Source organism: Coloeus monedula (assembly GCF_965178545.1).
Source record: "Coloeus monedula genome assembly, chromosome: 1".
Lineage (NCBI taxonomy): Eukaryota > Metazoa > Chordata > Aves > Passeriformes > Corvidae > Coloeus > Coloeus monedula.
In genome coordinates this window covers 121497442-121510906 of record NC_138781.1, presented here as the reverse complement: position 1 = coordinate 121510906, position 13465 = coordinate 121497442, and the positions used below count along the sequence as shown (strand labels likewise).

At 41.9% G+C, this 13465-nt stretch overlaps 1 protein-coding gene across 1 annotated transcript in view; it reads left to right on the top strand.

Moving 5' to 3' along the window:
• Positions 1-3095: 3095 nt before the first annotated feature.
• The window catches only part of TOX (thymocyte selection associated high mobility group box), a gene marked incomplete at both ends in the record, with an annotated part of 217623 nt that continues 207253 nt past the window's right edge, over positions 3096-13465 (top strand). Inside the window, one exon of the mRNA XM_082277198.1 lies at positions 3096-3197. Coding sequence (XP_082133324.1) covers positions 3096-3197 — 102 coding nt within the window. The remainder of the gene's footprint in view (positions 3198-13465) is intronic.

Here is a 13465-nt window from a genome sequence, read left to right as displayed (position 1 = left end):
AAGTAGCAGCAAAAATTTTATAACTCTCAGGGCCTGCATCATTAAGTACTGAAAATAACTTGAAGAGCTGTGCAAAGCAAATGGTACTGTTGTAAACTCCTACAGACTCCAAGGAACCTGAAGCCCTTTCCAAGGCAATAGTCAGTAATATTTCACATAAATAAAAAGCTAATTCTCTTACTTTTTATTATCAGACATTCTAGTCATTCTGGTGTTGACATCGCCAGCTCTGCATTAGCATTTCTGTACCTGCATACACTTGTATGTGCCTGCACACTGGTTGCCTAGATCAACTCATCTCAAATTGCTATATCTCTACCACCTCTCTCCACAACAGGCTGAAAACTAATCCACTGTCCATGAATAACAAGTTTCTCAACAGCAGCTTTTCAATACGGAGCTTGCAATCTGTCTTCCATTCACTTTGTCAAATTATGGTCCACATATCAGCCATTTGCAGCAGTGATATATCTGTCAGGCGTCAAGTACATCTCTTGCAAAGGAAAGTCTTTTTTAGGATTTTTTAACTTTCAAAATGTCTAATCCCAAACATGCAAAATAATGAGTCAGATGCCAAAAAATCATGAGGTTTTTTTTCTTTTCTTTTTTTTTTTAAATATGTTAATGTCTTTTCCTTTGCTTTCTGGAGCTTTTTCTAGGTCATGTTTTCAAGCTTTTCTCCAAGGCCAGAAGGGTTTCAAACATTATTAAAAAGAAAGCAACTGAGATCCTTTTGTAATTGCATGTTTAAGAAAAACATTTATTGCCATCAAACTTAAATTCTGTTGAACTGACAACCAAGAATCTTCAGAGATGTGTTTGATCAAATAATCTTGAAATAGGAATATTGCTTCAAACCTGTTTTCTCTAGAGTTTCATTTACATTAATTATGTACGTTTTTCCAGATAATTAAGCTTTAACGAAAGCAGGTTGTTAGACATGGAAGAAAGTCATGACTTAACACTATCTTGAAGGACTCTAAAATATCAAAATATCTGAGGTGTAGATTATATATCTCTGTGTATACATATGCATATCCTCACACAAACAGTGATTTCTTCACCTGAAATTTGTGATTTGCTCTCCCTCAATACTGAGTCCCTTTAAAACCTCTACAGTGGATTTTTTTTTTTCAGTGATGAGAAGACAGTTTTGTGTGACAACGTGCATTACAAATCTTAGATTCCAACTGGTTTGTGATGGAAATGTTCATGAGTATTGATAAGAGTAACCATTCCTGTTAATCATCATCATCTCAGCTTATTTGTGCGGCACTCAATAATTTGTTTTTATTTAAAGAGAGAAAGGCATTCCTTTCTTTTCATAACACAATTCCTCTGTTGGGCATTATCTAAGCTCAGCATAGAGTCCTTCCTGTGTCCTTTTTCTTCCATCCTTTCTGTCCTGATTAAGACTACTGGATAACTCAGCAGGAAACCCAGTGGGATTGCTCATGGTGTCTTGAAGTCACTCTTTCTTTCATTGTTTTTGCCTGTTAAACCTTGTTTTCCTCATCAATCCCTCTCCTGCATCCCACTGGATTCCCAACTTTCTTTTGTCAGCATCCTTGTTTGCTGCTAATTGAGTTCCTCTTCATTTTCCCTACCCCATTCTCTCATCCTTCCTTCCTCCCCTCTCAGTTAGCCCATCTCCTCAAATGTCCCTCCTCCATCCTGTGCCTGGTGTCACCTTGTGCGGCCAGGCCTGAGCACCATGATCTAATGGGGTAGACCCCCAGATGACGAGGCATTTCACGGGTGCGCTTTAGTTTCAACTTGTTTCCTGTTTTCTGGGACGTGCTCACGGATCACAGCGTATTTGTGCCACCACAAACCCTGGGCGACGGCTTCCACTCTGCTGGGACTGGAGACAACGGGCTCTGCTGGCAGCTCGACCCAGATCAACCTCAGAGGGCTGCCAGGGCAGAGGGGTCGCCTGACCCCAACTTTACCAAACGGCCGCGGAAATCGGCCCGAGGGTCTCACAGAGGCACCTCAAGGGACCTGCCCGCGGCCACATCGGCAGCCTGAGGCCCGCCCAACCCAAGCAGCGGACCGAGCCCCCGCTCCCTGCCGCCACAGCCACCTCCCCCTGCCGCCCGCCCCGGCCCCGCGGCGCGGAGGGGGTGCCATAGTAACGGGCGGGGGCCGGGCGGCGCCGGGGGCCGGGCGGGAGGGCGCTGGGAGAGGGCGGGGACGGCGGCGGGATGGCGGGCACGGGAGCGCCCCCTCTCCGCGGCTCCCAGCCCGGCCCCGGCGGCCGCAAATGGCTCTTCTTCCCTCGCCGGCCCCTTTGTGTGAGGCACACTCGGAGCGGCGGCTCCGCGGCGGAGCGCGGTGCGTCCCCTGCCGCCGCCAGCCCAACGCAGCCGGGCCGGGCCGGGCCGAGCCGGGCAGAGCCGAGGCGAGAGAGCCGGGCGGCTCGGGGCGGCCATTCCAGCGCCTCGGCGCCCCGCTCCCCCCGGGGGTGCGCGGGGGGCCCGGCTGCTCTCGCCACCTCCCCCCCCAGTGCCCCCCAAGGCCCTCGCTGTGGTGGGCAACCAAAATACACCTCCACCAAACTGAAACAAATAAATAATAACAATATTAATAATAATAAAAAAAAAAGGACCAAAAAAAAAAAAAAAGGGAAGAAAGAACGGGAAAAGAACAGAGGGAGCGAGCGAGAGGGAGGGAGGGAGAAGCGAACCAACTCCGAGACTCCCATAAAGAGCGGCACGCACGGAGCGAGCGCCCCGGTGCCGATGCGTGGGGGAAACAATAAGTACTCGAAGTTACCTGCCCTGCCGTAGAAGAAGGAGGGTTCGTGGGTTCTCTCGCAGACATCTGCAGACCGGTGCTTTTTTGGAAGAGATTTTTTTTTTCCTCTCCTCTCCTCTCTCTCTCTCTTTACAAACCACAAACGGATGTGAGGCAGGGAAGGTGTTTGACTACTGAAGTCAGGCACCTCTTTTTTCATTCTTCTCAGTCTTGTGTGTCCCCCCCCTTCCCTCACACACACACACACACACACACACACACTCACACACCCCTTTTTTGCACCAACATTAACGACCAAAAGAAAAGGAAAGGAGTTTACTTGATGTTTTAGTGAAATGGACGTAAGATTTTATTCACCACCTCCTCAGCCTGCAGCCGCTCCTGATCCGCCTTGTTTGGGACCTTCCCCCTGCCTGGACCCCTACTATTGCAACAAGGTGACTCGTGTTTTGTGTCGTCCGAGGTGTTTTATCTGTGCTGTCGGTGTGTGCTGTTGTCGCGGCGCGTTGCATGAGCGGGCGCTGCGCTCTGGCGAGCCGCGCACCAAGTTCCCCGGCGAGGCGGAGGGAGGGCAGCGGCACTTGCCGGGGTTTGGGGAGCGCAGTGCCGCCCGCCGCGGAGCGGTGCCGCCGGGACACAAACCCGCTCCCCCTCAGGCACCCCAAATTAAAACCCCCGGAGTAGTCTGGGGGCGGGCGGCTGGAGCGGGGGGGTGGGTGGGGGAGGCATTTTCCGTAACATCTTTTCGGAGAAACGGCGTGGACAGGGATGTTGATGCGAGGGACTTGAATTTCCAGGGCTCCTGTTAATGAGAAAAATCGCGCCCGCCACAAATGCGCAGAAACTCTGCCCCGCAGTTCATGTGTCAAAGAGGTACTTGGCGGTGCCGAAAGCACGTTTGTGTGTGTATGTGACACACACACACACACACACACACACACACACACACACCACACACACACACACACACCACACACACACACATCTCTCTGTGTGCACAGTAAGTCTGCATAGTGTTGACAAGTCGGTTCAGAACATTGGCTCCACTTTGTCCCGGCTGTGCAACTGCCTTACCAATTTCTCTGTAACTTGATTAAACCTCTGTAAATCGGGTCAGTACCTGAGGAGAGCTAAGTTCTAGGTCCCCGAGCCCTGGGGAAGGAGGAACCGCAGAGGATACTCGCGCTAGCCCAAATTCTGAGTCCGGTTCCGAGAGTTTGGTGCTGCGATCCCGGAGCACTTTGCGTGACTTTTGCTGCCAAGGAAGGGGGCTGGGGTTCCTGCATTGTTGCTGCCGCTGTGGCCTGAGCCAGCTGGTGCTTTATGTATGAGCTGCACTTTCTCTGCTGTTACGGAATGGGCTTTGCACATGAATAAAACGCTGGCCGTAGGAAATGGTCGGAAAGTGCGAGTTACCCAGAGCACTCCTTTGAGCACAAGCCGGGAGAGAGCGATGTGTTCAAACCTGCGCGCTCGGGCGCTGGTGTGGAAGCCCGCCGTGGCAGCCCGTGGCGGGCTGCAGCAGCAGCAGATGGCTTTTCGCAGCGCAAACTCCGCCGTGCGCAGGCTCCGCTGGGCCGGCCGCGGGTGCGGAGGGCGGCGGCGGGGCGCGGTGGCCGGCGGGGCGCTGCCGCGGAGGGGTTCCCGCCCGGCCGGGCCCGGCGGACAGCCCGGTCCCGCGCCCGGCTATTGTCGTGACGGTCTCACGTGTCAGAGAAACGTTTCGAGCCGTCCCTTTCATCCCGGGCAGCTGCCTCGATTCAGAGATAAACAGCAAAATAGAGTGTGTCTGTGCTGAGGCGCGGAGGCTGCGGCTCCCGGGTGAAGCCCTCTCAGTTTTCAGGAAAGGTTTCCCACATGGTCGCATCTACCAATCACAACAGAAAGGACCAAATTCATCCTGGCTGCATTTCACATATACTCAATGGAGTTATAGAATCCAGAGATAAATCTGGCCCTTTGTGGTGGATGCCTCAGGATATTTCAAGAGAGATCCCAGAGGTATGACTGTTAGTGTTGTTTTAAGTAACTGTTTTGCAGCATCTGGCAAACGTGCCCTATATATTGGAAGTTTGTGCCAGGAGTGAACTTGGTTCAGCAGGAAGAGTTCAAATGCAAAGGAGCATTTATGGGTTCATTAATTTTCTGTTTGTGCTCTGAGTTATCATGAGACTACTGCTACTTTTCATCTGTGGTTTGCTGTTATTTTCTCTATTGTCAGTTTTGTAAATTGTAACAGTGAAGTGTTGCCATGTGAAAAGCTTGGGCTGATATTAATGGCATAAGAACCAAAGTGTTTGAAGATCTGTTTGGCAGTGAAACTGGACAAACATTATTAAACCTATCAATGATTTAAAGCTTCAGAAAGAAGGTAATGACTTGAATACACATTTCACTCATCATTCTTGAGATAGTGGGCCAGATTTAATTTAAAAGTTAAATGCTTTGGAAAATCAGGAATTACTTTAATATATTAAATCATTTTCCAATTAAGTTCCTTAAATAATTTTTGGTGTGTTGCACTCCAAATCGAATAAATTAATTTAGAAAGTCATTTTCAGAATTTTTTTACTAGCTGGTTCAAGCTTCTTTCAAGTCATGCCATGTATGAGGGAGCAAACTGTTCTTTTTAAATGCAAATGAGACACTCATTCTGTAGACAAGTTGCAACTCTTCTATTTCACTTTGCCTGAACTGATAATGTGCTTAAAAGTGCACAGTCATAAGACATATGTTTTATGCTTGGAAAAGACTTACCAGGAATGTTTCAATATAAGATATCTAGTATAGAACAAATGTCTTTCTCACATGTCTTTACCACTGACCATTGATAACATTAAATGGACAGAGTAGATTTGCCAGGCCCCTTGGAGGCGTACATTTAGTGAACATTTCATTTTTCACCCCCTTCACTCTCTCCCTTTGCCCAGCATGATTAACATTGCTGTGAAAACTTATCTGACTTGTTCTAAACATGTCGTCATGTTACAGTATTGCTCTGTCACTCATTTTCAGGCTGTGTGTATTTAGGGAGTTTGAACGGCGAGAGGCCTGCAGAATTTTCTGTTCAATATGTTTGGTTGAGTGTTTGCTTTTAAACTCCCCCAGGAAAGGAGATGATGGCCGGAGTGGGATGGATCCATGTTCTGGGTCAGAATGGGGGTCTTCATTAGGTGTTTACCTGCAAAACTCATTCAGAACTCATTCAAAACCCTCAGGAATCTTGTTTCTTGTAAAGTTAGTTAAAACTTGCTTTTGGCACTTACTAGTGGATTTGGCCCTATTTTTCATACCTAGGTTTTGGTGGTGTTTTTCCTTTTAGAAATTTGCCAGACTTTGATTCTTTACATTTGAAGTCTGCTTGAGCTACTGGTAATTTAGAATGTATTCCACGAATACTTAGGCTTTTAAGTTTTCTAATTGTTCTGTTAGTCCTAATTTTTTTCCCTGATCAGATTGTTGTTTGTAGCATATGAGTTCCCAGGGACATGCATGGGAGGTATTGACAGTGCATTTTTCTGTAGCCAAAGGAAAATAATGTAGATTCAAACAATTGCCTCTTATCTTACGATTTTGAGTTGGCAGGCTTTGTTTCAGAAGACTGCTTAGATCTTTATTTTATAAACCTAAAATAGCATTCTAAGCATCTTAACCTAATATTTCTCTATCTGCTGTGAAAGCTCATTATACTCTGCATATATTGTTACGCAGGCTTTTCCTTGTTTCTCTTGCATTACCCATGGAGAGAGAAAAGTGAAAGAGCAATGCAAACAATGTTGGTTATGACAACTGTGTGAGGTATCTCTTATACAAACAGACAGAATGGACAGTATGCTTTGGTATATAGGTCAGCCTTTGAAATAACATAGTGGAGCTCTTATGCTGGACAGATTTAGGGTTGGGGTTGTACTGTTCGCCTCTTGAAACTTGAAGCATAATTGCAGTTCAGATATGTTCAGGCTAATGCAAGTAGTCTGTTCAGTTGAAGTTTATTTTAGGAAGCGTCACATTCCGTAATTGAGTTGAATGATATAAAAGAAATAACTTTGATAATCCAAGTGTCTCAATTTGATAGAATATGGCCAGTGTTTTCATGCTGCCTGAAGAAGTCAGATGATAAGTTTAAATGTTTATGTAGAGAGAAGTAAATAAAAGCCTCATGGCTTTCCCTGTTGAAGTGCCACCTCCAAAGACCGCTTCGATCAGTACTGTAAGAAGGATTGGTATATTTTAATTTTCATACTTGCAACTTCACAGTGTTTTCAGAGATCTGCTCACATAAAGCACAGTTATATAATTGTAGTTTGACACAGCTAATGACAGGGATGCTGACCTCTGCCATCAGTAGGCAGAAAATAATGGTCTTTACTGCTCCCAATGGTTAGCCTTGCAGAATTATGCACTGGATTCTTCTGTGATTTGCTACCTTGTTCAAAAATACAGGAGCCTACAGCTCATCTTTCTTGTATTCACTGGTAGTTGTCAGTGCAGTGGAAAAATACAGCCAGACAGCAGAGGTAAAATGATAGACTGTAGTTGTTTTTAAAAAGAGGAATAAAGAAGAGAAAGGAAGGAGAGGGAAGCAAAACCTTTCAAAATGAAAAAAGCAGAGTGAACTTGGGTAGAAGTGGATAAGGAGATATAATACAGTGCTTTGTAAGCAGGTAACAATCCCGCTGGTAATCAGAATTCCATGGAGCAAAAGTGCATATATTTGTACTCAGCGTTTAAAGTAATTTATTGTGTAAACTTAACCCTACCATAGAGACTACTCTAAATACAATATTCCATGGCTGTTTGCAAAGTTTACATTATTTCCAGGGGCTTTCTTCCATCCAGTCTCTATCTCAAACTCAGAAGTGTGGCAAGCAGGCTCTTCTGAAGGACAGCTCTAAAGCTGAAATACTGTTACTGTTTTGACAGTGGTTTAGATTATGCTCATATTGTTTATCCTGAACATATTTTTTCCCCCTTAAAAAAATACCTTGTCCTCTACCGCATTGGAATCATGCTTAAATTTGTTACCATTTTATAAAGATTAAACAGTTGTATTAGGGCTGACTGTTGATTTTCAAGTGTTAAGTCTCTTAGTTTCAAAAATACCACATATGAAGAATGGAAATGGACTTTTCTTTCCTGGGTTACTAGACCTTAGTATGTAGTCTCAGAGTTGTGAGTAAGTCTCAAGTGTGCCTCCTTAAATTCCAGTGTTTCAGAAAAGAAGTGGTCCCAGTTTTAGTGGAACACGGAAAATGATTTATGTATGTGCTTTTGAGAAATCTTTCTCAAAGGTGTCTATAAACCAAAGCATTTGCAGTATTTTTTTTTCTTTCTGCCAAACATCAGTACCTTGAGAGGAATTATGTTTTATTCTCATACCAGAACGATGTGTTTCATCTCTAGAGCATTACCTTCAATCAGCCTATCATGAGGTCTTATGAAAAAAAAGTGAAAACAGTAAATTACTAAGAATGCTGAATTAACTAAACACTACTGCACATGCAGTACCTTTGGTGTTTACATTAAACCAAAGAGCAGCTGGAGCTGACATTGAGAAGCTGGTACTGTGCAAGACTGGGCAGTTCCAGCTCCTGTTGAGTTCGGGGTGTGTTGGGGATGATCACTCTTTACTGTGAAGAACTGAGCACCCTCCAGCCCTCAGATTCCCATGTTAGCAGGACTTTCTCGTCTTGCTAAAGACGCAAGCGTTTGGAAATGAACTGTGCATAAAACACAATTTATATTTAAGCAGGTAATTGTCCTAATCATGGCAGGATCTAGATAAAAATTCTTGGATATTTATATCCTGTATTGATGGTAGATATAACAAAGCTTAGATGTTGGAAGTAAAAAGCTTCCTTTGACTGCACTCTCAGCACGGCTCAAGAGTGACCTGAAAGCACCACTTCGCATGGGAGAGGGTAGTCCCTGGATTGGTGCAGACCTTGGCTTCTGGAACTGACAGCAGAGGCAATTAGTGGCAGCCTTGTTTATCTTTTTGAAGAGGACACATGCTCTTTGAATGTCTAGCATGGATTGCATGCAATAAAATACTTATTTTAAATATAACCTAAATTTAAGTGTTTTGTTTTTGCAGTTAGACTATGTGATAGTTGTAGATCCCTTCCAACTGAAATAGTCTATTCTGCTGTTTTAGCTATGCAACTATGTACCAATTTTCTGCCCAAAGAATGATTTCTCATTAAAAACGTTGAGTTATAAACCGCTTCAAAACATGGTTTATAGCAGATTCGCCAAATGACTCTTAATTATAGCAATGCTTCCAAAATACTTTCAGGCATGGAATTCACATCAACCTAAATGAGATTTTCTTGGTCATAACGCTTTTCCCCACAGCGTTCAGTTGGAAAATGGCAGCGTTGCATTATTCTATGGTTAGGCACAGATTTTGTAGCCTTAGCAGCAGCACCAAATTCTGCCCCTCCACAGAGGTGAGTGCCCATAAGGGTCTCTTGTCCCCCCTGCTGATGGAGTATCTGCCATTTATGTTCATTGGTAGCAATCAGTTTCCTGTTAGTAAGTCATCAAATAAAATGTTTAGCTCTTGATTTAGACCTTCAAACTTAAAATTGTTTTTCAGCAGACATCTTGGTGTAACCCACATTTGTAATGTCTGTGGTTTTCTTTTGCTTCTTATGTTTGCAGTAAGTAGTTTATTTTTAGCATTTGAATTTCATATCGCTCTAATAATATTTATATCTTATCTTTCAATTGCACATATGCTAACACTGTTCCTGAACTGTTCATTTAGTATTTCTCACTGGGCTGCTATTTGATTTGCTATAGACCCCTGTTGAATGGTTTCCTCCCAAGGAACACGTTGCTTTCTAAGTTGCAAAACATACTTGAATTACATGAGCATCTGACAAATCCAGGTTAGTGGAAATGTCAGAATGTTTTAGCATTCACATTCTTGACTGTTAAACCACTCTCTACCAGTCAAAAGTGGCACGAATGGCTTTTTTCAAAGGTACTGCTGGCTAAGCATGGAAATTGAGCTGCTGTGGTAGTACTTTTGTCTCCTGCTATTGTTGTTGATGATTATATGGTCTTAAAGGTTAAATGGAAATTACTGTAGCTGGTATGTATTTTTGTTATATTAAGAAAATCTGCAGTGAATTCCAGTTCTAAATGCAAGAAGAATTTAGAACTCTGAAATCAGACAGTGATAACCTGTACTTAGGGAAATGGGTCAGTAAAGGAAATATAAAGTCTGCCATGTGGAGTAAAAGATTTATCTAGACAGTTCCTGCCAGAAGAGAAGATTATGTAAACATGTAAATTCCTTTTGTATCTATGCTACTCTATATGTATATACACACGTAGATTTCTGCTTCATTATACATTGCTGACTTCGAAGGAAGTGAACTTACTCTGAGAATGCATCATTTCTGTCCTTTACTATAAGTAACTGGCTTTGAAGTTATATTCTGGTCACAGTTGCCAGAAGTGGGTAGGTTTGTGTTCATGAATAAGAGAAAACATTTGTTTCTCATATGATCGTTGTGTTTGCATCAACCTGAAATAATAATAAATAGTAAAAGGAAAAATAATGTGGAAAAGGGATGATAACCTTTCAAATAATATAATTGATCATTTGGCACACAAAGTTGTGAACATTAGTCATAGAAACCTGCAGATAGTAGAGGCTTAATATCAAAGCTAATGATTTATTTTATGTTAATGACTTTCTGCTAGGGCATAAAAGACTGCTCATAATGGACTCTCAGTGCTGTGTTCAGTTGTGAAGGCTAATGGGATAATCTTACCCAAAATTAAGCTTTTTGAAGTAAATCATGGTGTTGTTTTTTCAAGTTAACTCTTGAAAATGTATTGTCAGATTGATTCTTTAAGAACTGCTTGTAGTCTTTATAGGAAAATATAAGGCAAGTTCTTTTTTCTTCACCAGCAGTTTTCTTAATTGTGTTGGAAATGTCTGTTTATGTTTTTTTTACTGTTCTGAAAAATAATATTCGAGATGTGGAAGTCATTCAGTCACCTCAGTGTTTTTACCATAGGGCAATAGGTTTTTGTTAGGCACAGTTGTTTTTACAGGTTGAACAAAGGAAAAGAATTATTTTTTTAGTGGCTTAGCCACTTACCAGCTAAATGGCAGTAAAAATCTTCATTTTGCATTGAGAAGTTTTTAAAATCATGTTTACAATTAGTTATAACCAACATTATATTTCAATAAGAGATAATTTGCCTACTAAAGTTCACATAATGTGCTAATCATGTGTAGTGGTTAATAAAGGCCTCCTATCTCACTCCCCTGATGGCTATAAAAGGCTATTATGTTCATGGCAGCAGTTCAGGTACAGCTGCTGTGTGTTAATAATGCATCATTGTCCCACTAATAAACACAGCAAAGGTCAGCAACCCTGAGCACCTAAAACACCCATTCTCTTTCCAAAATATTTATTAACACCTTAATGGTGTATCTATTCATTTTGGTTAGGATTATATCAGTTAGTGACCCTCATGGAATACTGTGTGTTCAGGTTCTGCAACCTACATGCTGTTGTGGGCTGCTGCACTCATCTTTCCTCCCAAGCACTTCTTTTTCGTCACAACTATGTGTTGTTTTTGAAGACTAGCATTTCATGGTCACCTTATGATTAACTTGCTTTGGTACTTAGTTTGTCAGTTTCCATTTTTTTCCTCAGCTAATTTAACATTCTGTCTAGAGGCTGAATTTTCATTACTTAAGACACTTTGTAGAAATTCTAACTGTGAGCTAAAACACTATGTGACTGTGTAACACACATTGACACATTCATGCACAGAGAGATGCATGTATACATGTGTGTACATGAGCACTACTTCCCCTAGGTTCCACACATAATTTTATACTAGTTACTTATGTTTTCCTTTTTAGCGCAGATTGCTGTATTCATAAAGGTTTTTTTTTTTTTTAAATGCATTTTCTACAGACAAAGAACATACTCACATGGGATTTCCATTTTGCCAGGGAAACATGCAAATCGATAGGCCAGCACTTATCTACATTAAAATTAGGTACACTGTAATTTATGGGTGTAGTGATATTGTATTTTTCTTGCATAGCCTCAGATATTCTTTAAGGTAGCCTGGTTCTGTGTCCATAGAGAAAAGCAAAAGTGTTAATTGAACAAAATCTCATTTTCTCATCTTGTAGTATTGTCTTTTGTTTTCTGTTACTCATTTTGAAAACCTGATTTTTTTCTTGTGCTGTGTGATTTACAAACAAATGTTTAGAGGGCAGAAAAATACCACTACATTTCTATCAAGAGGAATGAAAAAGCTTAACTAACTGAAGGGTTTCTATTTGGTGTAGCACATAGCTTCAATGACACATTTGTCATGCTTTAAATATATAATACATACAATAAAATATGTACAGGCACAGTTTTGATATATGTAGTGTCTGGCTCCATTGCTATTGTTTGTAGTCTCTACGGTTGTCATACATTGTTCTTTGCACATCATACCCTTACAGCAGAATTTGACACAATTTCTAGCTTTCAGTCCTGCACCATTTTCATTGCACAATATACATGAGTTTGACAGGGTGTGTTGAGGACAACTCTGGCAAGCAATTGATATTTTGAAGTGGCAAGCGTTTCAGCAGCTGCCTGCTTGTGAAAAAGGAATGATAAGGTATACTGTATTGTTAGTTTCAGGCAAAGCATTAAGGTTTAAGCTCTGTAAAAATGTACACATTATTCGTCAGTGGTGAAGCAAGCCTTTTATGTTTTTTAGAGCTTAGCTCTCTGGCTGATGTGAACTAGAATGACATTGGTTTAATGGTCAGTAAATGAATAGGAGTACTTTGAATTTGAACCACTGCCAATTTTGCACCGACAAAGAGACTGACAAAAGAAAGATTTTATGTGAAAGCAAAGCACAAGCAATGTTTGGGGAGGTGGGGAGAGGGGCAGAGGAACCCAACAGAAATATTCTCCAACGCCGTCTTGTAATTCTTCTAAAATTGTTAAAACACATCCATTTTGCATGGTTCATCTGTTACGAACCTAAGCTGTTTCATCTAATGTTCTTTAAAACCTGTTGTATACACATAGTCTTTTAGAATATATTCATATGGAATTTACAGTGTGTTTTTCTAAATACCACACTGTGCCCCGAAGGCCTGTTGGCAGAACATCAGAGTTGTCCACTGCTGGAGTTCTCAAGTCTCTCTCTATCTGGTAGTGGGAAATTGTAGTTTAATCAGTTATGGCACTTTCAGTGTGTAACATTCATTAGTAAGGCAATTTGTCATGACTGTTAATAGTTAGGATGCATCTGCTCTCTCTTCAGTTATGGAGTGTGATAAGCAAGAGGGCAAATAATAATATTAGCATGTTTGAAAACTGTAATTCAAGGTTAGTGCTCAAAACACAAACATCAGATTACTAGCAATCTATGTATTTTTAATGGTTTTACCTTTACAGATTGGATTTGAAAGTACCCTAAAGCTCTTACGAGTTGTGCATTATGTGACTGGGTATTAGAAAGCAAATGTTAGCATCTTCAATGTTTATCAAAGACTTTTCCTCTCTTCCCCTCTGTAAATTGAAAGTTAGGATATTTTCAAGGAGTTGGAGTTACTTAAAATTATTTGCCACTCTATCAGTAATAAATTGTTCACAGTATCATTTTTGGCAGTAGTGGATCTTTTTCAGTGTTAGTTTTGTGTCTGGGC